Consider the following 25,648-nt stretch of genomic DNA (forward strand, 5'->3'; position numbering starts at 1 on the left):
TTCATCCGGAGAGTCCTGGCCCCCGGGTGCCCGGGGCCTGCCACAGCGGCACAAAGGACCCGGTGCAAAGAGGACAGGCAGGAGACCGCGTGCCAGGACCTGGCAACCCAACAACTGCCTGATCAAAACTGTGTGTGAGAATGGGGGCTCGGTTGCTTTGAGTGGAGCTTCCTTACTCTACTCTGCTTTTCCACCTTGTTCTCATTCGAGCCCTCCCCCCCTTTCCTTAAGCTACTCCCAGTGTCTGCCCCATGGGAAATGTGTTACTTGACTTGGTTCCCTTATGATTAATGATTTACCATATAGGTACAAAAAAAAGGCTGAGGAAGTAAGACAGTGCACACACATAAACATGGATTCACTCACACAGTAAACAAAAAAAGTAAGTAGAAGTTTAGTCACAAAAGGCTGCGGGGTGTTTGTGGATCTGTGAGCTAACTCCTCATTTGCATCATCTCCAAAGCACCCGGTTGACGGCGGTGTGTATTAGTTGTGTGAATGTGTGAATTTTGTGAACACTGTTTCTCCTAAAGACAAAGAGTGGCCCCAGATCCAGTGTCTAATTAAATATTTATCTGGTCACCAGAGAGACTCAGTGTATTTATGCCAATCGATAGCTCTTAGATATGATATAGTACTGCTACTCAAGACACACCCTAAGTCACCACGCACTGATTGAGAAGGGAACAACCCAACCGTCTCCTCTAGGGGGAGAAAACGCTGTGCTCTTGGAGATACAGCTGTTTCTGTTTATTTTATTATTATTATTCTACGTCAGACAGTAAACGAAGTAAGCCTATCATTATTTCCTAAATTACAAAGATGAGTGCTCTTTTTGATATGAACAAAATGACTAAGTATTGTGTAATTGGTCAATTACTGATGAATGCGAAGAGAATTCGCACCCAGCTTTTAGTCTCAGCTCTTCATAGCTTATTATTATATTTATTTTAATGTGACATTTATTTTCACATTTCACTTCTACTTTTACTCGTTTTATTTGACCAGCCATTTCGAAGCCCAGTCTTTCTGGCACGTCTCACTCTGGATGTTCACATTTGAGAAACTGAACCCAGCAAACGTTTCACACGGTTTAATAGATTAAGGCGATCAAAACTGAGATCTATCTTCTAATCGTCTAAGACTTTATGTCATGGACTGAGGGGTGGCACACTTCTTTCTCTCATTTCCCCGTGATCTAGTGTATTAGAGCAAAACCCTCCGCAGAGAAGTGGGCCAAAATTAACTACAATGGGAGAACGCCTCACACACACACAGTCACATATACGGTACTTACACATGCAACCTTTCCAGTTAATTTAAAGGTGCATTATGTAATAAATCTAAAGCAATTGGCCATAAAATCCTCCTAATATGTCACAGAGACTCAGGAATAATGTTCATATAACAAACTGAACTCACCAACAACAACAGTACAGACAAAATATTGGCATTAAAAAAAATATTTTGCAGACTGCAAATCATGTTTATGTTTTGAAATCATGTTTTGGCATGTCTACCATCTACCAATCATTGCAGTCAGTAGAGTCTCAGCTCCCGAGCAACCATGGGTTGCCAGTTATGTCAGAAAACGAAACCTAAAAGACCTCAGTATTTTGAATTTGAATGTAGTAACCGTTTTTGGCCACAATTTTTACATATACGATTGTGACGCACTGTGCGACCAATAAAGTTTTAAAATCACAATGCTGAACAAAAGTGTCTATCCTGCATATGCGTCAAATAACATATGGCAAATTGCTCGTGTGAATGTCAAACGCTGCTGACTCTGCGAGTTATGTTCAGGTCATTTATATTGGTCGTAATTAAACAACAACACACACCAAAAAAGTGATACCCACAGTTGTAGTCTTTACACTCCGAATGCGTTCTGCTTCTTTTCTGAAGTTGCCACATCCAGCTGTGAGCGTTCCCCTCCCATCACTTCTCCTCTCGCTGGTTCAACTATTAATTGCTTTCTTCTCTCACTTTCTGCCACGCTCAGTTCAAGTGGAACACTGGCACCCCACTGGCTTCACAACAAAGGGCAGAACCTTCTGTGTGTTTATGTATGTGGATGCATGGGGGGGGGTAATGCAGTGTATTACACACATATACATGTGTGTGTGTGTGTGTGTTTGGGTAAGCCTGGTGTGTTCTTATGACAGGGAAGTTGTGCAAAGCTTTCTGGCCCAGGGGAGATGAGCTCCATAATGGTCACCATGGCAACAGGCTTTCAAGATGGAACCCTTCTAGTACCCCTTGAGTGCCACAGCTCCAGGAGCAGAGAGCAGCGCGTGTGTGTGTGTGTGTGTGTGTGTGTGTGTGTACGTATGAGTGTGTTTTTGGCTACCCGAGCATTAGCTGAAGCCAGCTACTTAAAAATTGATACATCAAGCATCAGTGGAGAAACCCGGCTGAATTGATTGAATGTGACGTCCTTCATGGCCACCGGGGTCATATCTGTGTGTGTGTGTGTGTGTGTTTGTGTGTTTGTGTGTACAGGCTCGTGAAACATGCTTTGGGTTGAATAGCCGCGTTTTCAAGTTTAAACAAACTCAGAGGCCGAGTTAAAATGGAAAAACAAACAAAACATAATTGTATTTGGTGATTCACTGTATTACTTGTTGATTAAGCGGAGGAATGATGTGAAGCTGTCATCTGGCTCAATGAAATCCTTAACAAACCACAGATTTTTTTGGCGGGACCTAATAATAATAATAATTGACATAATTTGTCTTCTGCTTCATGCACAGACATGGAGCAATTTAAGTAGCACACTGTCATTATCTCAACAGATACGTAGTAAGTAATTAAAAATCACACCAAACCTAATTATTTTGGCATCACATATTTATATATATATGTGTATGTATATATATATATATATATATATATATATATATATATATATATATATATATATATATGCTGTAGATTTTTCAGTTAAAATCTTTCACTTCATGCATAAAAAAATGACTAACGGCGACTGCTGTTACTGTTGTCAAACTGTAACTACTGACATAATGAAGTCGCGACAAGTCTGTCAAATTCGGATGTCAAAATAAACGTGTAAAAGTCGGCAGACACCTTTATATTTCCCTGAGATTGCACTCGCTATATTGTGGGCTGTGTCCACGTCGTGTCATGTAATGTAATAGTCAGTTTGGGCTGTTGCTCCCTGTTCACCAGTGTACTTGTATTACAGTGGAACACGAACAAAACTGCGTCTACTTTGACATTATTATTCCATTATTTGTAAACTCAGAGGTTTTTCAGAGACTATTCCACTGGTTTCTGTTGGGAAAGTGCAGTAAAACGTTAAAAAGTTGCCATTGTGACGCTGAAACTATAGATTGAAATTGTCTGTATGATGTACAGTAGGTGTTGAAATACCCCGTCAGATTGATGATCAGCGCTTATTGTCAAATGTACGTTCACGTTACACGGTATATGTGGTCTTTTTAATAAGGTTAACTTTCATTTTGACCGTATCAAATGACCCAGTTCTTATTTTTCTACCACTGTTCACCACATGCGTGCATGCATAAAGAAAATATCAATACATTCTTTAAACGCTGTTCATCACCCGCAAGACCCTTTTGTTTAAGACGCAGAGACAGAGCAGGATCACACGTCGGATGTTGATAATAAAAGGTGTGTGTGTGTGTGTGTGTGCACATGGAAGACATAAACCTCCCTGATTGACACATCAGGACAGATCCTGACTGTGTTTATGGTATCGTATGACTCCTCTGACACACACACACACACACACACACAGCAAGAGCAGTTATAAAAATGGTCTGTGATGTGACGTCCAGTGTATGAAGCACATGAGTACTCTCAGACTACTTTCTGGTATACTCTCTGTTCTCTGGATACCAGCCAATTACTAGGCGCAGCCGAGGGGAACTTTGGGACGAAGCTCCCTCATTTTCTGCTTCTGTCCATATCTGTCTTTTCTGTTTTTCTCCCCCCTCGTGCTCGTCTAGTTCTATTTATTTGACTCTTACTGTCCTTCTTTATGTTTGTGTCTCTTGCTCTCCGTCTGACCATCCCTTCTATATTTGTGTGTCTGCGTGAATTTGTGTATAGATAGATAGAGTCTACCTTTGTGTGTGTGTGTGTCTTATTTCCCTGTGGGCTGTCTGTCATAAGTTGACCCTGACCTTATCCAGAGCCCCTGCACAAATATTTACTCTCTCGCTGACAGCCACACACACACACACACAGACAAAATCACAGGGTAGACTTCTCAATTTCAGTGCAATTATAGAAAACCACACATCCACACAGACACACACTTCTCTCGTGGTAATCCAAGCTGATGGGTCACTAATTTCGAGCCATTGAGTCGTTGCGCCGCGGTCTAAAAACAGATTAAATAGATACCAGGTGCATGTGTGTTCTGTGTGGACAGGGTCACGGGCGAGAGGCAGGAAGACAAAAAGCAAGGAATACTGAGCGCGAGGGAGAGACATGACAGGCCTATACAAGGAGTCTGTGGGGAGTCGGCGTCACCGACTGAATAAGTCTATTTTGTGATCAAGACAAAAGGCAAAAAGAAACACAAACTCCTTTTAAATATTGTCGGACAGACAAACGAACGCACATTTTGTGTCAAATGCCAGTAAACGTGCCCACATCGGCCGGGCCCCGTGACCGGCAGAGTGTGTGCTGCGCCTCTTTTCCTCACTCGCGTTATTTTCAGTTCATCACTTTCAATAATTCATTCTCTCCGACAGAGTTAGAAAGGAGAGCCCCGTGCCTTTTTTTCCTCTGTGTCACTCGCGCTCACACACATGCACGCTTGTTTGTCGAGTGAGAGGCCATATTCCTGTAATCTTTAATCTGTGGGTTAGACAGTGATCCTCTGCATCAGAAGAAAATCATGACAAATCGACGACGGCAGTGAAATCTGCGCACACAATGATGACTGGCATTTCGGCAGGAGAAGATCACAGAGGCGCCACAGTCAGTTTTTATGTTGGGCACTGACGTCACGGAGAAGCAAAGGAAATGTCAACGCTTGAGCTTGATGTCCAGCTCAGTCATGTAAAACAATATAAACCGTCCTCAAGTGCTATCTGCAGTGTCCATATAGGAAGTGAAGAGTTCCCTCCAGGGGGAAAATGCTTCTCTGTGTGTGTCTCTTTTGTGTTGAACATTATAAAGTCTGCATGGCTTTGGACCACGGGAGCTTTTCATCTGACAAATAAATATTGACAGAACAATTAGATGTATGGGCTGGTGTGTATATGAAGCAGCTCCCTCACAGTCCATCACGAGGATGATTATATTATGTTATCATCGACCTCATTTATTAATTATGCCTTTAAATTAGCCGTGTTGTGTATGGCTTGCACATAACCTGAGCATCTGTTGGATGCTACAAACACCAAAGTGCTGAAAAGCTGCAACTGCTCACCGTATTTACAAGTAAACAGGCCAAAACACGGTGACTTTACTGTTCATTTTAAAATAAAACTGTCAAGCAGAGCGTGACCGTTCTTTGTTATGGCCAACACTGGAGCGGAAAAAGACTATTTGGACTTTCTAAATGGCTGTAGAATAATTGTGCTGCGGAACAGCCCATGAAAATGGCACTTTGACCGTGGCCATATCTGAACAGCGTGTTTGGAGCTAAGCAATAATGCAATAAATGTGTAACACCAATCCAATCAGGCTGACAGAGCAATCAAACATCTGGAAGCCATCTATAAACTAGGGAAGGGGCGGGGCATGAGGGGGAAGGGGTCAATGGCTTCTTTCCTGTTCCTGTGCTTGCATCCCTCTGCTGCGTTTCCTTCTCCTCTCTTCGACTCTTAACATCATAAATGGAGCAGACTCGACGTGATTTTAACGCTAAATGTTAAAATGATGAACTTTCCCACGAGTGCGCACATGTTTATCACTAAATGGAACACAACTGCATATGAAACACAGCCAATTAATGACAACTGTACCCAAAGGAGACACACTCCGCCCTACACACCTCTCTCCCTGCCTCTGTCTGTGGGGAATAGTGCTATTTAAGGACGTGAGGAGCTGAAACATGCGTTAACAGTTTCTCAGTCCTTGGCCTGCTTTTCCTCTTTTTCTCTGCGGGTTTTGTTCACACAGCACAAGCCACTGCACCAGACTCCGCTGAGCTATATGAGGTCCCGGCTCCCAAAGCAATCTGAACGTCCATTGGTTTTTACAAGAGCTAACACCGCAGCCGTGCAAACTCCATCTTGGTGCTACGCTGGCGACTCGGTTATGTCTGGCCAGTGATCTGCCATGATGAGAGAGGAGCTATGCTGGGAGGCTCTGTGTGAAAAGACATTATCTGGGTCAGTGGTGTGTGGGTATGTAGATAGAGCCGGAGGTGTGCAGAGTGCCTAAGCTTTTGTGATTCTGTGTGTCATTTGTTCAAGCACAAAATAGAGGAGGTGATGAGAAGGAGGGAGAGGGGACAAGGGGATGGAGCTGAGGAGGGGCATGGGAGAGAGTAGAGATTAAAGGTAAATGAAGGCAGAGGTAGCTGTCATTATGAAAAGAAATGAAAAGTGAAGGAGAACACGTAGAAGGACTGATGAATGGTCTTTACTTGGCCCATATATCCATTTGTCCTTTAAGAACATCTGTCTAGTGATAACACCCTGCTTCCTAGCATTTTAACAGCTTAATGCCCTAATGCCTGCAGCATTGTGCACACACACACACACGCACACACGTACCTGTGCACATTGTGTGAACTGTACACACACAAAAATGTCTTTACTTGCTTTCTAAATCCTTCTGTTAGCCACCCACTCCTTTACTACCCACATCTTTGTGCTCCAAAGCTCCCCGAGCTGCCACCAAGAGGAGAGCAAAGAGATGTGAAGTGTGTGTGTGTGTGTGTGTGTGTGAGTGTGAGAGAGAGCAGAGTATAGGACAGAGTCTTTGACCTTCAGAAGTCTGTATGTGATCAACTTAAAAATGCTCACTTCACCTGCTCCCTTGACTGTCCACACACGCACGCACGCACGCACGCACGCACACACACACACACACACACACACACACACACACACACACACACACACACACACACACACACACACACACACACACACACACACACACACACACACACCTCTTTTGCCGGAATAGAGGCAGAGATCAAGCAGCCAGCTCTGTGTTGGCAATAAAAGCAGCTTCTTTACTAAGCGTCAGGTTTACACACACACACACGCACACAAACACTTAATGAGAAAATTAACTCGATATCAATATCTTTCTCCAGCTCAAGCCTTTCATAATGATCAGAGACGGCAGTCCTGTAAAAGTGCCTGGTGTTATTTCCTGCCTAAGTCTTTCATAATATGGCTGTATGTATCTCAAAGAGCCTTTTAACTGTATGTTTTCCACTTGTGCACTTGACTTTTACTGTAGTCAGAGCCCAATACAATGGCTGAATGGTAAGCGCAGGAGGCCTCTGATGACAAAAAGGTACTTTCCTTTCATCATAGGTGAAGCAATGTTTTCCAAAAAAAGATCAAACTTAGTTGTTTTTTTTCTGACGTTGTGCAAGTTTGAGTTATCCCTCATCCCGAAAGTTATGGTCTCATAGTCGTAGTCAAGCAGTGTCAAGCATGTAAGTGACTGTGAAGTGGTGTGGAGTGATGTTTGCCTGGCTTAAAGGTTATACGCCTGTGCCTTGGAGGAATACTTCAGCGTAAGAATTATTTTATGGCAGACAGCAGCTGTTCTTTTGCTCCATCTCTCGAGCAGTGTTTGGTTTCCTGGATCTGTGCGCAGGGACAGTGGTACCCAACCCAGAACACCTCAACATGACAAGAAAAATTACGGTGCCCACAGTCAAGACATAGTTTGGAACATAACCTTGCCCTAAAGAGCAACTTGTTGCTTTTACTTTCTTTTTCTGCACAGGTTACAGATGATACTTCAATGTCATAATATCATAAACAGGTGGATGTTGTTACCAATCAAGCTGTTTTCATCATATTTACTTTGAGATTTGATATGTGACATTTCTGCATTACTGTTATATATTCTGTTAAAGTGGACATATTATACCGTATTTCTCCAAGTTAAAGCGCTAACAGCAGTTAGAAAAGTGATCATTTGCAGGCTCTAGCAGGCACATTGCCGTCATATATAACATGTATCCACTGGACAGATAAATCCTATGAGGATGGAGGTTTGTGTAGGACTCTGTGCTGCACTGGGGAGCCAAGAATAGAACTTTTCGCGGACTTCTGGTTTTCGGATTACCATTGCCCTCGCCTGCACTCTCGCGTGTTTTACGGACAAAGCGGAGCTCCGCAAGACAACAATTCCAGGAATTTAGTGCATTGTGACGTCCCAGCGAGCACAGAAGTCAACATCGCGTGTTTTATCTCCTGTACTTAGAATGAGGAGGACCACAAAAACATGAGTGAGTCATCTTTTTTCCCACTTTGTCGAATGATAGGGCCTCCAGATTCCCAAATATAAGGATTTAAATGATTAGAAAGTTGATTTTGCATATTATGGAACATTTAAGGTTGTGTATTTAGTCAAAACCTTTCCAATACTTAAAATCCATACAGATCCTCATTTCTTCCAAACTTCCAAAGCAAACACCCTTGGGTTGATGGCTGATAGAATTCCCCTGATCCCACTGTGTTTCCAAATGTCCCCAAACTAGGTCTTTTGTTAATGCGTTGATTGAGAGTCAGTTATGGCATCTGAAAGCTGACTATTTTTCTTTAATGCGCAGACCTAAGTTTTATTTGACATTCTTATCTTACACTGAAGGAGAGCACATCAAAGTGGAATCAGTTGAAGGAGCGAGGTGCGACTTTGAAAAGTTCCCCTTGTAAAACAAGTTCTTTGCGTCACACTGGCACCATCAAACAGACAAACAAATGAGAAGAAAGGGGAAGGAGGAGACCATTAGACAGGTACAGCTGGCAGACAGACATGTCACGCTGACCTACATTACTTTTGCCCGCTGAGGAGGAGAGAGAGTGGAGAGCAAGAGAACCCATGTCGAGGTGACAGGTGTCCATCCTTCTCCACTCCGTCTCCTCCATCTCACAGGCATCAGAGGCGGTAATTGGTGCTGTCAGATACACAGAGAAGGATAGAACACACACACACACACACACAAATACATACTTAGTCACTGCCGTTTGCACGCACACACACACACGCACTCCTGCCCTTCAGCGTGTACCTCTAGGGTTTAAAGCAGGAGAGATTTGAGAGGGAGAATTCACTACATCCTCTAAACAGCTGTGAGACAGAGACAGCAGGAGCGGCCAAGGGAGTGTGGGGTGGAAACGGAGCGGGCAGAGGGAACAGTGGCAGACAGAAACACAGAGGGAGAACAGAGACTGAATGAACAAGAGACCGAGACACGTAGTGGAAAGAAAGCAAAGGAGCTTTTTCGTGGTGGGAGGCATTGGCTTGCACAAACAAAGACCTCCGCGTGGAGCCCAAAGAGATGGAGAGACGTCAAGAATGTGAATGTGTATTTGTCAGTGAGAGAGCGAGAGAGAGAGAGATTATGCAACTCCAGTGGTGACAGAGCAGATGAGAATGATTTCCCGTGTTTGAGCGGCAGAGCCGCAGCCAGCATCTGTCCATTTGGTACACGCCTCGATAAATATACATAAGACTGAATGAGTGAGAGTGAATTAAAGGTCCCATATTATATCCTATTTCTTCAAGTTAACCTAGTTCCCTGGTGTCCTAATGAACATGTCTGTGACATGCTTTGGTCAAAATACCATAAGGATGAAGAGCCACATCAGTTCAATCACCCTGCCAAAACAGCCCTGATCAGAACACTCTGTTTAGTAGTATCACTTTAGGTCCACTGGACAGATACTGTAAATCCTCTGAGGCTGGAAGTTTGTGTAGAACTCTAGAACTTCCAGTTTTCCAACTAAACATGACAAAACATAGTTTTACCGTGAGTGCGCGTTTAAAAATGCATGGATGTGGCCACAACGGACGCGGTTCTACAGGTCGCATATAGCCTACTGTTCTCTTCATATAGACCAGGGGTGTCAAACTCATTTTCACCGAGGGCCACATCAGCATAATGGTTACCCTCAAAGAGCCAGATGTAACTGTCATACAGAATAAATGTAACTAAATGTAAACAAATATCATGTAAAATAAAGGTAACTACTACGTAACATATTGCTAAGCAACTTTCTGTATTTTTTTACTTATTTAATTTCACTCGTACAATGATACACTCCGATCTAGTGGTGGTGCCGTCACTTTACGGGTAACGCATTCGCCATGCATTGTAGAAAATGTAGTTTATGGTCAACACACCATCAAATCAGCATAGACCTATGTTAAGATTTTTAAGACCAATTAATCACTCGTGGGCCACCAAAAATGATGTGGTGGGCCACATCTGGCAACCGGGCCTTGAGTTTGACACGTGATGTAGACCATAGCCTACTGGTAAAAAACGATGTTTGTTTGTTTGCCTAGCCTGACAGTTTTCATTAGCCCAAATAGCTCGACAGTTTGACAGTCAATTTTTGAATTCATCTCCGCTTAGCATGCTAAGACCACTACAACGTCTAAAGCAAAATCTCCGCTTAGCATGCCAACGTCTGCAACTCCGTAAAACCCATTCTTTTCATAAGGTACGCACACCATCCAGCACATACAGTATACTTTTGCTACGGGCACTGCACTAGTTTAGTTAAATTTCTGCAGTCAGATTTGATATAAATGTCAAACGTCAATATGACATCACAGGCAACTAAGAAAAGCATCATTCCACAAGAAAAAGTAGATAGTAATAGATCTGTTCTCTCTCTCTTTTCTCAGAAAAACACAGATCTATTGCAGTATATGACGTTGTCCATTTTCTCTGTGTAAACCATGTCCCATTGGCCATGAGAAAAATATAGTAGGAGACCAATATGGAAGGAGATTTGTCATTTTCCTGTCACTGTGACTGTGCAACCAGTTTTAACTTCATACAAAATAATCACAAGTCTAAGACAACAATGTTGTCTTTTTCAGCTTTAAGACCACATTTAATCCATTGCTGCTTTTTTTTTTTGCACTTCTTGTTTGGGGACATGGAGCAAGCATGGGTGGAACAGTAGAAAAGGAAAAAAAAGATGAACCCGTGATCTATAAATGTTTAAAGAGAGCAGACATAGGAGATGAGTGTTGCAAGGAGGAGGAGGGAGAGACAGTAAAAAGAATGGTGAGGTGGAAAAAAAGAAGACAATACTGGAAGATGGGTGAAGAGCAAAATGGGGGGGCGGGGGGTAGAGAGTGAACAGTCCCATTTTAGAAGCAGACACCAGAATAAGGTTAGAAAATAGCAGTGAGCAGAGGAGAGAGCCAGGGACGGCGAAAAGGGGGCTGTAAATTGGAGGTGTCTGGTGTTTGTCTAACACAGAGAAGCCAGTAATGATTCCATTAGCGCCTCACACCAAGAGACAGAGAGACAGGGACACACAGAGCGAGAGAGAGAGAGAGAGTCAGAGAGTGACACGGAGACAAAAAAAAGAGAAGGTGGCGAGGCCAAAACACTGACAAAGATTTACACAGAACATTAGACGTGGAATACAGTGAGCATCGGAGCAGCGTAATTGTGGAGAAGAAGAAAACAGGCAGGCACAAAAGGAACAAGGGTTAGAGAATTCACGGTGCCTATTGAAAGGCTTGTTCACCTGTGCCATGATAATAATTATGAATGCACCTACACAGTTCCCTCTCCCCCTCCCCCCGGCTCTCTCTCTCTCTCTCTCTCTCTCTCTCTCCCTCACCTCACCCCTTCATCTCTTTGTGTGACAGCAAACAAGAGACAGGGTGATTTAAATGCATTAGCAGAGCGTGTTTTCCTCATGGAAGTCCCTCAGACTGTGTCAGGGTAGGAACCTTTTGTTTGGTGCTGCGGCGGAGCGCTGAGAAAACTCTTTAAAAGCCCAGCCCCCGTTCTCTCTGGGACACATTAAAGAGCGATACACGGGGGTCGCTGTACGTCTTTGTCTCTGGCAGCAGGATGATTGCTGATGCAGTTGCATTAGTTGGTGAGTGACATTTTTTTTAAAAAAGGAATGAAGCAATATGAGAATCTGTGTGTGCGTGTGCAGGCAAAATACCGAAAGTAATTTTAATAAAAGAAAAGATTTCCTGCAGGGCGTTATTTCTAAAGAAAAACAAATATCAAATATGATTTCAGCTGACATACATGGGATAGATTCTCCCACTTACTGATATGCAAATCTCCCTCCCAGGATCCTGGAAAAAAATGTTTTTCCTAATATTGAGTAGGTGGCACAGACGGCCCTGAGGCAGATAAGCTTCAGCTCACCACAAAGGAATTGAAAAAGCTTTTTGATTGTTTCCAGAGTAATTGCCACACCAGAAAACCTGCCTTGAAATGGAGTTAAAACCCCAAACCCTCGCGTCTCTTACTGTGCTGAAAACACCCGACACATATCCAGAGCACATACACCGCGTCTGTAGTGACCATAACTTATACGACAAAGGACACATATATTTCCTGAACTCTGACCTCGGACTGTCAATAAGACTTAATCATTAGCTCTGCACACACGCACACACGCACACACACACACACACACACACACACACACACACAAGCATAGTGTAATTGAGTTAAAGCTCGCTCGTGAAACACGCTTACATTGCTGTTTTTATTCTCCGCGGGGTGATAAGACTCAGCGAGTAGACTGATGAGGTCATGGAGACCACTGGGGTCAGCCGCTTTGCTGCGTCAGACTCGAATAAAATTTTGAATATAGAAGCTTCGTCGAGCTACACGGTGTAGGCAGGGAAATCATTCGAGATCAAGTGCAAGAGCATGTCATCTCACAAGACAGACGCGCGTTTAGCGCAATAGTCATAGTGTTCGGTGATTGAGATGCAGCCAGAGTTCTGCCACAATCTGTGCACATTACCAGTCTGCAAACTGCAGAGTACAGCTTGTTCCTATTCACTTGTCTCTAAGGCCCAACTGCCAAGTTTTCGGGGTATCTTGGCTGCTGCTTCTCCCAAACAACTGAAATTGTATTATGTGCACCGAAGTTTGCTGTGATGAATATCTATGATTCCATTTTCTTTTAGGGGGAGGAAGTGAGCCCATAGAGGCAGGGGACGCCGCGAGTCTAATACAGGTAGCTCATTTTCAACAAATGCGCACACAGTATATACACACAGGCGCTGCACACACACACACACACACCATCTGCAGAGTTTTATGACTCAATAATCTGCATCCTAGGGCATACCTTTTCCTCATCTCTGCTACAACTCAAACTCACATCAATAAAGCGCTTTCTCGCACACTCTCTTACCTCTTTCCTCTTCTCAGCAGGGAAAATGAAATATTCAGGTCTGACGTGTGTGTACACACACACACACACACACACTTGAAAGACACAAGGCGATGCCTCAAACCAACTCCTATGCCCTTTTTTCTGTGAGAATAACACTACGGTGTGCGGAGCAAGATATAAGTCACTCGGCATTGTGGCCTTGTTTAGACTGCAGCCCGAATCGGATTTGTAAGCATATTTGATCAGAATCAGAACTGGACACATGTGCGCGTGTCCTCATAGTCTTGTCTTCCACATGGATTTCTATAGCTATGGGCCAAATACGATATGGTGTCAACACGGGGGCTTTTATTCTGAAAAAAAAAAAAAAGTGTTTGTGCTGAATTCTTCTGAATCGAAGGGTTGTTTTCCGTCATACGGCAAAAACAGAACTCTCACATATTTTCTGTGGAGATCAACGGGCTGACGGAACAACGGCAGAGCCGGTACGCGACAAAAACGGTGACAAAAGTGGTCACTTCTAAGCCTGAAGTCCATGCGATGGATATGCATTCAGTGGAATCCCGGGGCAAGACATTTTGAAATCTTATCTGATGGACTGAGGCGTTCAAAATGAAATTGATCTGTAAAAAAGACCTGAATCAGGTTGGAATCAGCTTTGGAAAAATCAGGTCTCATGTGTGTGTTTTTTTAGTCCACACTGCCAAAAAATCAAGCTAAATACAATCTGGATATGCTTAAAAATACAATTTGAGCTACAGTCTTAACATGGACTAAGACACCCATGGTAACACACAGACACACATACCTGCACAACATCAGTGTGTCATTGCATCAAAAATCTTACAAGGATGAAAAGTTGAGTGCAGGACAGATGTTAAATGTTAAAACTGTAGTGCGTAACCTTTTAATGTAAACAAATGTCAATCACATTCAAACGCATTCTCAAATGAATGTACACAACGCTGATTAAGCCTGTCTGCTCCACACAACTCTCTCGAGGCAGAATAATAATGTCATCAACAACAAAAAAAAACAAAAAAAGTTACAGACTGCCGCTTTAAAAACTGGAGTTTACTTACTTGTTTAACTTTGTAAGCTTTCACTGATTCTCATATATTTTTTGACACATACTTTCTATAATAAACTTCATCAGACCTGTGCATGTACTGACGCCTCGCTCTCTCTCTCAAATACATCCCACACACGTCCCCCGGGACCCCCGCCCCACTCACGCTGGCAGACGTCCTTGTTCTCCTCGAAGCCTGGTTTGCACACACATCTCCCGATGGGAACGAGCCAGCCTCCGTCTGCGCTGCAGTACATCTTGGGAGCCTCAAACTCCTCGGAGGCATTCACACACACGCCGTGGACCTCCACCAGCGCAGTGTCGCCACCCGTTATTGTGTCAGGAAACTGGGCCAGGTTGAGCACAGTGAGGGCGCACTTCTTGTAGAAAACTCTGACAGAGACCAGGGCGATGCAAGCGCCCAAGTCCTGGAAGGCCAGGTAAAAGCCTTTTTTACTCAGGTTGCTGATGTCGCGCACCTCCGTATTTAGCTTCATGACTCGATCGCCAACGTCCACCTGTGAACAAAAGGAGGATTTGCATATCTTAATTATTTAAATATTCAACATGAGCATGTTTTTTCTCATTCTTGTTTTTGGAAAATGTTCCCCTAAACTCAGCATCTGCAATTCCAAGTCTGAAATAATAGGGAATACTAATGAAGTATAGTTCCCTGGTGTCCTAATGAACATCTCTCACATGCTTTGTTTGAAACGAAACTTAACGGACAGGAAATGACATCAGCCACAGAGGCTACTGGGAGCTAACAGCAGTTAGCATTTGGAAAAGTGATCATTTGCAGGCTCTAGCAGGCACATTGCCATCATATATAACATGTATCCACTGGACAGATAAATACTCTGAGGCTGGAAGTTTGTGTAGAACTCTGTGCTGCACTGTGGAGCCAAGAATAGAACTTTTCACTGACTTCGTGGACTTCTGGTTTTTGGATACCGTTGCCCTCGCCAGCACTCATGCATGTTTAACGTACAATGCGGAGCTCCGCGAGACAACAATTCCCGGGATTTAGCGCATTGTGACGTCCCAATGAGCGCAGAAGTCAACATAGCATGTTTTCCTGTATTTAGACTGAGGAGGACCACAAAAACATGACTGAGTCATCTTTTTGCAGACTCTGTGAGGACCTCCAGAGTCCCAAATATAAGGATTTAAAGGATTTAAATAAAAAAAAAAAGTTGACTTTGCATAAAAGTTCACAATTTTGCTTATTCTTTTACAACCCACATTGAAACACTGATTAATTTTCCAAGGATATATCATTTTGAAATACAGGATCATACGACCACATACAGGAACTGGTTCCATTATTCTCATAATAGTTAGAAGGTAACTGGAAACCTCTGTTTATAGGTTGTTTTGTGATATTCTGTAAAGGCTCTTGTCCAGTGCACATGTAGCAATGTACACGTGCAGTAAGTCCTTGTCTGTGCTTATGCATGCTGTGTGAATGTGTGTGTGTCGGCCCATACCTGCGTAAAGCTCTCATCTGCAGCAATCGTATCGATCTTGAGGTACTGGCTCTCCTTAATGAACCACAGGTTAGGATTGTTGGACTCGTAGTAGTACATGTTGAATGTCTGCAGAACAAATACAGCACTCCGTCACCTTTCACTCTCTTCTTACAGATAAAGTATATGATAAATTGGCACAGATAAAAGTGAGAACATTTCAACAGGACTCCTATAGATCTCCCGCCTCTCCCGCTGCTTCTTGTCAGTCTCTTTGTCTCGGTGGCCGGTCAGCGACGCTCTATTCCGTGTCATATAATCTCCACTACTCATTGTGGAGATGTAATGAGAGTGAAACTCGTGGAGGGAGAAATGAATACAGAGAAGTGGTGGTATCAGGAGACAATGGGCGGGGAACAGTAAAGATATATATCCTGAGTTATAATGTACAAGGAGAACAGAAAATAGGCCTCGAGAGCATCCTTTGTTTCATTCCGCAGCTCTTCTCTCATGTTAATCCTTTCCCGCCCACCATCTATTTATCTATTCAGCCACCAGTGTTTAATGTTTAGTTAATACTGTATAAGACAAATAACATATATTAAAATGCTCTTTTTCTTCTCTGCAGTGTAATGTAGTGTAACATTTGCAAAAAAGGCAGTTATTCCATATAACCCAAATGATAGAAATTGAAATAAAACGACCACCTATTGTCAAACCTTCTATTAGTGTGCTATCATAAAATTAAATGATCAATTTTCTGGGACAAACAAACCCTTCATTATCACCAGTTGTATTTTATTTCGTAGTTGCTTGGTCCCTAACACCACTTTGTGTTTGTCTCTTCTCCCCTGCTTTCTTATGTTCCGTGTGTCTACGTTTCCAGCTGCAGCAAAGGCAAACGGATTTGTCATTAGCATTCATTTAATTTGATTTAAGTTGATTAGTTAAGCACCAGGAGAAAATGATGGCGTTCTGTTCCATGTGCTGAAGGTGTTTGCTCTATTTGTGATCCAATTATTGGACATTTTCATGACACACTGCACGTGTCTCGTACATTTACATAATTCAGAAGTTGTAAGAAGTTGTGTGTGTGATGATAGTGATGCACACCTCCTTGCAAGTACCAGGGACCCCCGGCAGGCTATTGCAGTCCCTCAGGGTGAACTTGATCTCAATGTAGACTCGCTGCGCTCCTTCCCGACTGATGTGACGCGTCCTCAGCCAGTTGTTCTGGTTGGCCTCCATGACGTTACACACCTGGTAGGTTCTCATTGCCGTGTTCCTCTCGTCCATCACACTGATCTCCTCCCACTGAGAATGACAAGTGAGAGAGAAAAGGAGATGAGAAAGATAAATTATGTTTTAAGTATAATTGTATTATATTGGAATATCTAGTATGCAAGAATTAGTCACATCTAACTCTCAGACTGTAGATTGGTACAAAGGGAAGACTCAAGGACAATTATGTTGGCCTTTGCATACCAGAAAGGATCTTTGTGTGGTAAGCTTCAATGTCTGATGTACATATAAAGCTGCATTCTAAAGGAAATAAAGTCAAATAAAGGGGTCTATTTAAAGGGATCACACACTTATATAAATATGCATGGGCAATATATTTGTTTTCTTCCAATACCCATCTTCTTCCGTTGTAAACAGATGCCACTTTTTGGTGCAAGAGAAGCAAAGGGGATCGAGAAAAGGCAGGAGGTAGAAAGCAAAGGGAAAGATGGAGCAGATGAGTGGAGGATACAGACAGAAAGTAAAGTAAAGCGAAGGAGAATACGACTTTGAAATCACAGTCCAGGTGATCATGTAACTGCCACCGAGTGACATTCACCCTGACAACAGCACCACTCAGCTGCAAGATCATCCCATTTCCCTAATAGTCACGAGTCAAAGGACATTACAGTCCAAGCATTGCTCATGGGAAACTGGGCCCAAGTTCAATGAACAGTGGTGCATAGTGCAAACCATCGCTATAAGGCTACGTGTGCTCTGTTCATGTCTGGGTCAATATAAGTGATGATCTGTGTCCACATGACTGAAGGACTGTCTTTGTGTGCATAGAGAGAGAGCATGTTTCCTTTAAGTGACTGGGTGATTTAGTGCTTAAACGTTAGCATTTGTGTGTGTGTGTTAGAGAGAGAGAGGGAAACTTGGAGAGAAAGAGGGGAGTATAGGCAGGACAGAGCTACTTTGTCTCCCGTCATCTGCCACCATCTGTTTCCACTTCTAAGGCAGTAATTGAGAACACTTCTCGCATGAGCTGGAAAACATTTCGATCTACATAGACACACGTATATGAAGGGACACACACATCTATTTAAACACAAACAAGTGGAGAAATGTCTGTTCCTTAAAGAAACGGAAAATAAACCAATGTGGTGTCAATGTTTCGAGATATTTGATCTATTCAGGGGGAAGCCAACTTGATTTTCTGAACACACACACACACACACACACACACACACACACACACACACTGTGGACCACCGTCTTTGCTCCAGCCGTCATCTTAATACATAATACTGAAGCTCTGAGCTCCTGATTGATGAGCGCTTTATTGACCTTTATACCAGTTCAACCATGTAAACACATTATTCACAGTACTGTATCACACACTGGAGCGTACACATACAAACTAAGACCCACCTGTCATCCCCACTGTGTCCTAAAATTCAAATGAAAGCAGAATTGTAGATGAAAGGGGAAGCAAAGAGAAAGAAAGATGAAGGGGGAAAAAAAAGGGAGAAAACGGGCCACTGAAATGCAAAGAAAGCAGCAAAAAGGGCAAAGAAAAACGTTCAAACAAGTGTAAAGCTAAGGTTGGATTCTTGACATTAATCTGATGTGACGGCCCAACAACCCAGCGAAAGCTTGACGCATTTCTCTCGCGGAATCCTGAGCACTAAAACAGATCCACATGAAAAAGAAAGAAAAACACACACACACACACACTCAGACTCAGACTCTTTTAAACTCTAGAAGCCTCGACTGAAATGTCTATTCTGTGGAGCAAAAACAAAACCACCGCTCTCTTAATTTTGAAACACGAGTTTGAGGAAAACAAACAGACAACAGCGTAACCTTCAGCAATCAACTGCCCCTGGCAGGGAGTTCATAGTTTGAAATTAACATATAAGTGGTGTGTCACTGAAGTCTTGCTTAACGTTGTACAAACACACACACACACACACAAGGACTGTGAGTCATTTTGATCAACCACACTCGATTCAATTAAAGGAACAAAACACCAGACGGAGGGAGAAAGAGCACGCGAGAGAGAGAGTGAGAGAGAGGAGGAGAGAGATAAATGAATGTCCGTGAATTACAGGCGCGCCTGGCAGCTAAATAGACCCATCTGTGTGGAGCTGGGACCAGTCGGACATCACAGGACGGTTGCACACACCCCAAAACACACACACACACACTCACAAAAAAACACACATACAAGCACATGCACATAGCTGAATCTCCAGGGAGCAGTGATTAAAGCATTTATGGGAAAAGTCATTGAGGGATAAAAGAGGGCTTTATGATGTCTTTGTTTATTTCTTTGTAGACAGAGTTTGGAGTGGCTGGATTTCTGCCACTTCCTCATGAGTGACTTATTTCCCCTGTTGGCGAGTCTGGTCATTGTCACTCCTGCCTGGTATAAAAGCATGCAGGTGTGTTCATGATCAGGAAAACAACCTGCTTAACTCCTGTTGTGGAAAATCTCTGCTGCTGGTGAAGAATGAAATAGAGACTTCTGCCGGCCGACAAGGTTTTATTTTCTTTGCAAAGAAAAGGTCAATCTACACACGAGTGGTCGTAGCTGGATAAAGACCCAGAGCATAGTGAGCCCTCAACATTTATACCTGGGAAACATCCCTTTCAGATCGCTTTGTCTGGGAAGGGGTCTGCCTCTCCAGGTCGTGCTTTCACACCTCTTTGTCTACTGCAGGTATCGGAGTCGACTTGAGTCTAGACATCCTTATTTGAATACACAAAAGGACCTGGTATCTTGTGTTAGGAAAGGGGTGTTAGGCAGCTGTAGCTCTGAGACAAAGAAATTGAATTTACCATTACACTCCCTATCTGTAAAAGATACAGCGCAGCCGCTTGAGAGCAAATCTACCAAAAATGCAACTGGGACAATGTTTGTATCGGCTGAAGAGTTGAAGCGCTCTCTTTGCCTGTGTTGATTCAGACTGAATGTTGATTAACATTCAGAATGAAACTCTCCTCCCTGAACCCTCAATCACCTCGGCCAATCAGCACGGAGCCTCCCTTGATTTCTTTGAAGTGAAGCACAGACGTCAGATTGGGGTTTAAAGTTCAACCATTCACCGGCTTAACATAATATCCCTCCTCCTGCAATCATCTGATGGGTACACCTTGGACATAATTGGCCTCCAAGCTCTGGAACAAGTTGTGGCTCGGCGAGGGGGTGGTGAAGATGATGAGAGGGGAGGACTGGAACAGAGATGGAAAATGAAGAGAAAGTATGAAGAGGGAGGCTGCCACTGGAGCAGTGGAGATGTGGTGGGGGCCTCCCATTTTCAAAAACATCATTAAGACGTTCTGTTTTGTGTCCTTCATGAGGAGCACCCCCCCTGCCTGGTGACAGAAGTGGGTCTCTCCGCTCAGTCTTGGGAACATCCGACCCTGCACTGTTTGGATTAAGCTTGACCTTTGAGGGTCAAGTGTGGTTTTAGACTAATTCGCATAGACGTTGGTCTCAGATTGGTGGGAATTGCCTCTCACTGAGTCCAATTCGCAGGTTTAAGGTTCAAAGGACAACTAGATAATCCCTTTGATATAAAACATAAGACATTCAGCCTTTGGCACCCCCCCCCCCCTTTCACTTCTTCATCTCTTTCACACTATATATAATACATTTTCAATTAATGAATTAATGCAATTGACAACGGCTGCATATTAATTGATATATATTCAATTGTTTTATGTAAATCAAATAGTGGGGAGATCTATCAACAGTATTTATATACAATATCAAAATTATTTTCATTCATTCATGATCACATGGAAATTATGAGCCGTTTCATTACCTTGTAATGAGCTTTATAGATCTCTTTATAGTAACTTTATAGCACACGGTGGGTCTTCTACAGATTTGGTAGTAACATCCGTCCTCAGTGATCCAATAATCTTGATCCAATCATCAGATCTTCCATAAGTACGACTGTTCACACCTGGTGTTAAAATGGCTCCTGTGACCACGTGTGATCAGATATGGCATTTTCCTTTTTCACGAGTCTGATGGTACAGTTGTGTCTGTGTGTGTGTGTGTGTGTGCTAGAAAATCTAAGAAACTGTTTTAACCTTTACAAGAAAGACATTGCATGGCAATCGCTGTTAATACTGTGGCTGCAAGAAAATGAACGTATGTGTGCTGATGAGTGTAATAATGCTGTGAGACGACTGTTGGTCAGACATCATCAGCTGAGGAGGCAGTCTCTAATACGTCCTAAAAACAGGGATGTGTGTTTTTGCAGGGATGTGGACATAATCCAAGGATGCATTCAGGATGTACTGGTACTGATCAGCTGTCATCTGATAATGCACTATCATATCTGGGAATTCATTGCAGACATGATGAATATTGAACCAAAGTATGTTTAGAATTCTAATAAACAAACAGGACAAAAGCAGACACATTTACAGCGGATGTAATTTACGAGCTGTCATTTTAAGTCGCACAAACACTCGCGACGACGTCTTGTTACGCTGATTCCCTTCTACTTAAATACAGGGTATAAGCAGCAAGATCTTGTCATCCTCAGCCCACCTGATTAAACACTCGCTGCCGTTTCCCACTGCAGTATTTAAAACTGAACTGCTGAGCAAATAGGATCTCGTTGCTTAGACCATGTTTAATGAAGAAAAACAACTCAAGTGCAGTCACTTTCGTGACAAATAACCCACATTAGAATTCCTATAAGTCTTCTCCACACAAAAGAACACACACAGGGAGTGTTTGCGGCTTGGTGCGGACTTGATGTGCCTGTATATGCACAATAAGAATGTTAAGCACAGCAGATGTGTCAGCAGGCATATGTGCAGAGGATGACGCACCTTAGCTTAAAAATATAAGGGCTATAGGAACATGAATGAAGCATTATTCCAAAAGAACAAGGCCTGTTTTCCCTCCTCTGTAGCCCTACTTTTGCTCCGAGCCCCTGTGGTGTTGAGAGACATTGATGTGAGGCAGATGCTTCAAACAATATTAGAAATTAGAGTTCAGCTTTACTTTGTGTTGTGTTATACCTGTTTGCCTCCGAGCTGTTTTATTATAAACAGAACTTCAATTTCACGGCATCACTGACGGAAGAGGCGGAAGCAGCTGGCTGATTTATGCAAGTTACCCTTTTCACAGTTGTCTCTTTTAACTGACAGTGAAAAGACACAAAAACAAACAAACATTAATTTTTTTTTTTTTTTTACAGCAGGAAGATAACATCAACTTCACGTATACCACGATGCATGTATCCGTCCATTATCGACATTGCTTATCCTTTGAGAGTATGCACAATGTCGACACAGACTGAGAACAACCATGAAAGCAACAACTTGACCAGATTAAACCAATTTATTAACCTCCTTTCTCAGAGTAAATAGCTTAATAAGGCTGTGCCACAGTCAGAAAATGAAAGGCACTAAAACAAAACACTTTTTTTTTTACATCTCTGATGCTTATTTTTTCAGTCCCCTATCAGTCTCTGTACACAACCGGGGAGGAGATGCCAGATGCTGACAGTTCATGAATGAAGACATGCAGGATGAGGTTGATTATATACCCTGTATATGTTTTGATTTTTTTTTCAAGCTACAACATTTCTTTGAGGGTAAACTAACAACACATGTGCTTTTTCTGAGCCATGGTTAAGCCACTCCAAACTAAGCCATATTTTCAATAAGACTTACTTGAGTGATCTGCTTTTAAAAAATGAGACTAAAGCTTTTGGCTTAGCTGCAGATGGAACACATTCTGCTCATCTGTAACGACCCCAGAGAGGAGAACAGCATGCACAAACATCCACAATATGGCTTTACAATCATTGCATTTCAATTAAGTGAACTTGATACCCTTGATTGCTTGAGAAACAACCTTGCTTAGCTTCGGCTGCCTCTTCTCTGCAGCACACAACCATGAAACCGTGTGTGGCATCCTGCAATTTAACACACCGATGCTGAATGGGGGAGAGGAAGTGTGACTCAAGGGGAAATATAATTCATTCAGTGCCATTCAACAGCTCTGGTGCAAGAGTGACACACAGAACCTGCTCTTGGTTCTTTATTGAATACACTTTGTTGCGCTTTCTCTCAATGCTCTCACACTCTTCCTCTCCCCTGCACGCATGCAAAACGCCGACAAACATGTCCACATCTTGTCCTCCTGCGCCGTCACTTTACTCCATCCCAAAAATCACAACGCGTAATGAATGAAGGCTTCAGAGCTGCACCGTTTTCAGAGCAGCAGAAATAATTTGAAAATTCCCTCTGCAGATTCCCAATTTAGCAAGGAGCTGCTCAGTGCTCTCTAAAACACACTCGAGTGCTGCTGCAAGCTCTGACTTTGTGCCTTTTTCCCTGAAAATGCAACAAGTCAACACAATCTGCCACTGGAGATCAGATTTGTGCTTTTGGTGCCAGCTCCAAAATGAAGAGAGAATGATATCTTGTTGTTTGTGTGTGTGTTTGTGTTGTGTTGTGCAACATATACAGTACTCACCCCCTCATTAGGATAAGCCTCCCAGCCCAGGTCAGCCAGAGCTGACAGGGAGTCGAGCAACGTAACTGCAAGAAACACAGAGAAGAAAACACATGTTAACATACTGAAACAACTGTCAGCGGTTGTGTTTCATTTAGTCCCCGTTTCCTCAGAGCCGCCGTAACTGCTACGCTCTCGAATGCGTCGTATAACATCATATTATAAATCTCCCCCGTATTAAACTCTTGAGACCTTTTCATGATTTATACATGAGCGTGTTCTGTTGTGTGTTGTGAGTACAACAGCAGGGGAATCGCAAACAGTGTTGGTGAACCGATCATTTACGCTTTAAGATTTCTGTGGTGCACTTGTTGTGGTCCAGTGAAATGACATCAAGATGTCATCGAGATGTCCAATCACCCCAAAACCTCTCACTGACTTTCGACCTTTCACTATCTACATGCCTGAAAAAGGTTTGTTTAATGTTTGTGTTCTTGGAGGAGAAAGTTGTGGCTAAGATGTGTGGTGTAATATAACATTTCCTGAATATGAAAAAATACACTTCAGATAACTTCGATAGAACTAAATTCATCCCCAAAATGGTGCTTTGAACCAAAATCGTGTGGCTGAAATAGCCACAGCTACGTCATGTCACTCCAGAAGTGAGAGCGGGTTGTTGTGCTTCTGCTGGCCGAGGTTTTATTTTCATTGCAAGGAAAAGGTAAATCTTCCCAGGAGTGATCCTTGCTGGAGAAAGACCCCGACCAAAGTGTGCACTCCACATTTATACCTGAGCAACTCCCCTTTCGCATTCCTCCAATAGACAAAAACTCTACCTACAGACGGTGCTTTCACACCTCTTTGTCTACTGTAGGTATCTGGGAGCTGGCTCCTTGCTGGTGCTGCAGGAAGGTGCAGGCTAGACACAATATACAATAAACTATACACAAAGGACCTGGAATTCTGTGTTCGGCGGGTATGGGTGATGGGCAAATGTAGCTCTGAGACAGAGAAATCGAATTTTACCATTACAGAGTCAAAGGAGAAAATGACGACATAAAAACCGAACGAACCCTCGAGTGGCAGCGCTACCAAAGAAGACCGAAAAGCTGTTTGATTTGAACCATTTTATCAAATTTAGCTGCAACTTCCAGATGATCTTGTTCCAGGTCACTCGAGAACTGACAAAATATTTTAGGTTTTTGCCACTTTCCTCAAGTAAGCTACACACATTTATTTGGAATAGGAACAAATACACAGGGAAATGGCATAAAGTACAGGTGTAGAATGAATGTACACAGTATGATTGAAATTCCGGAGTGACAGGAGTAAGTGGAAAGTGGGAGGAAGCAGGAAGGTGATAAGAGGGGGCATGATGGACACCTGCTTACAGTATGTTGTGTCCACATGTGTGTATTACTCACATTATTGAGACTAAAATCTGTGTGTAAAGTCTAATTATGGAGACTTGACGGAAACCAAGTGTGTGTCACTTGTTAGGTGCGGTGTGTGTGTGTGTGTGCTTGTTGAGGCTTGGCTCAGTCAGGTCCTAATCAAGCCTTCAACACCGCTGACCATCAATATTTAATCAGTATCCCTCTGCAGAGACTGCTGCTTAGCTCTTTATTCTCTCTCTCTCTCGCTCTCTCTCTCTCTCACACACACACACACACACACACACACACACACACACACACACACACACACACACACACACACACACACACACACACACACACACACACACACACACACACACGCACACGCACTGCAGCTCTCCTATATTTGTCCCCCTCTTTTTTTTGAAATCTTTGAACCTCCTCTTTCGATCCACAGATCACAGATCAGACATCACAGTTACCGACCTGACACGATGTAAACTGAGTGCACTCACTTTGAAGTGAGACACTTGCGTGCTCCCTCTCAATTTCATAAGGTGCCAGCAGTGACCTGGAAAAAAACCCCCTCCATTCTAAACTTAAGAAAACACAATTTGGCCTCCTGAATGCAAATGAGACAAATCACTCAATTGAGAGAGTGAAGAAAGCCCCTCTGTGTT

The 25,648-nt window shown here is 43.0% G+C and overlaps 1 protein-coding gene across 1 annotated transcript in view; it reads right to left on the bottom strand.

The window, feature by feature from the left end:
* LOC310927508 (ephrin type-A receptor 3-like) overlaps nt 1-25,648 on the bottom strand; it is a gene marked incomplete at its 5' end in the record, with an annotated part of 80,754 nt that overhangs the window by 41,828 nt on the left and 13,278 nt on the right. Inside the window, 4 exons of the mRNA XM_083889809.1 lie at nt 14,567-14,918; nt 15,891-15,998; nt 16,983-17,183; nt 23,611-23,675. Coding sequence (XP_083745935.1) covers nt 14,567-14,918; nt 15,891-15,998; nt 16,983-17,183; nt 23,611-23,675 — 726 coding nt within the window. The remainder of the gene's footprint in view (nt 1-14,566; nt 14,919-15,890; nt 15,999-16,982; nt 17,184-23,610; nt 23,676-25,648) is intronic.

The sequence above is a fragment of the Microchirus variegatus genome (assembly GCF_963457635.1).
Source record: "Microchirus variegatus genome assembly, chromosome: 5".
Lineage (NCBI taxonomy): Eukaryota > Metazoa > Chordata > Actinopteri > Pleuronectiformes > Soleidae > Microchirus > Microchirus variegatus.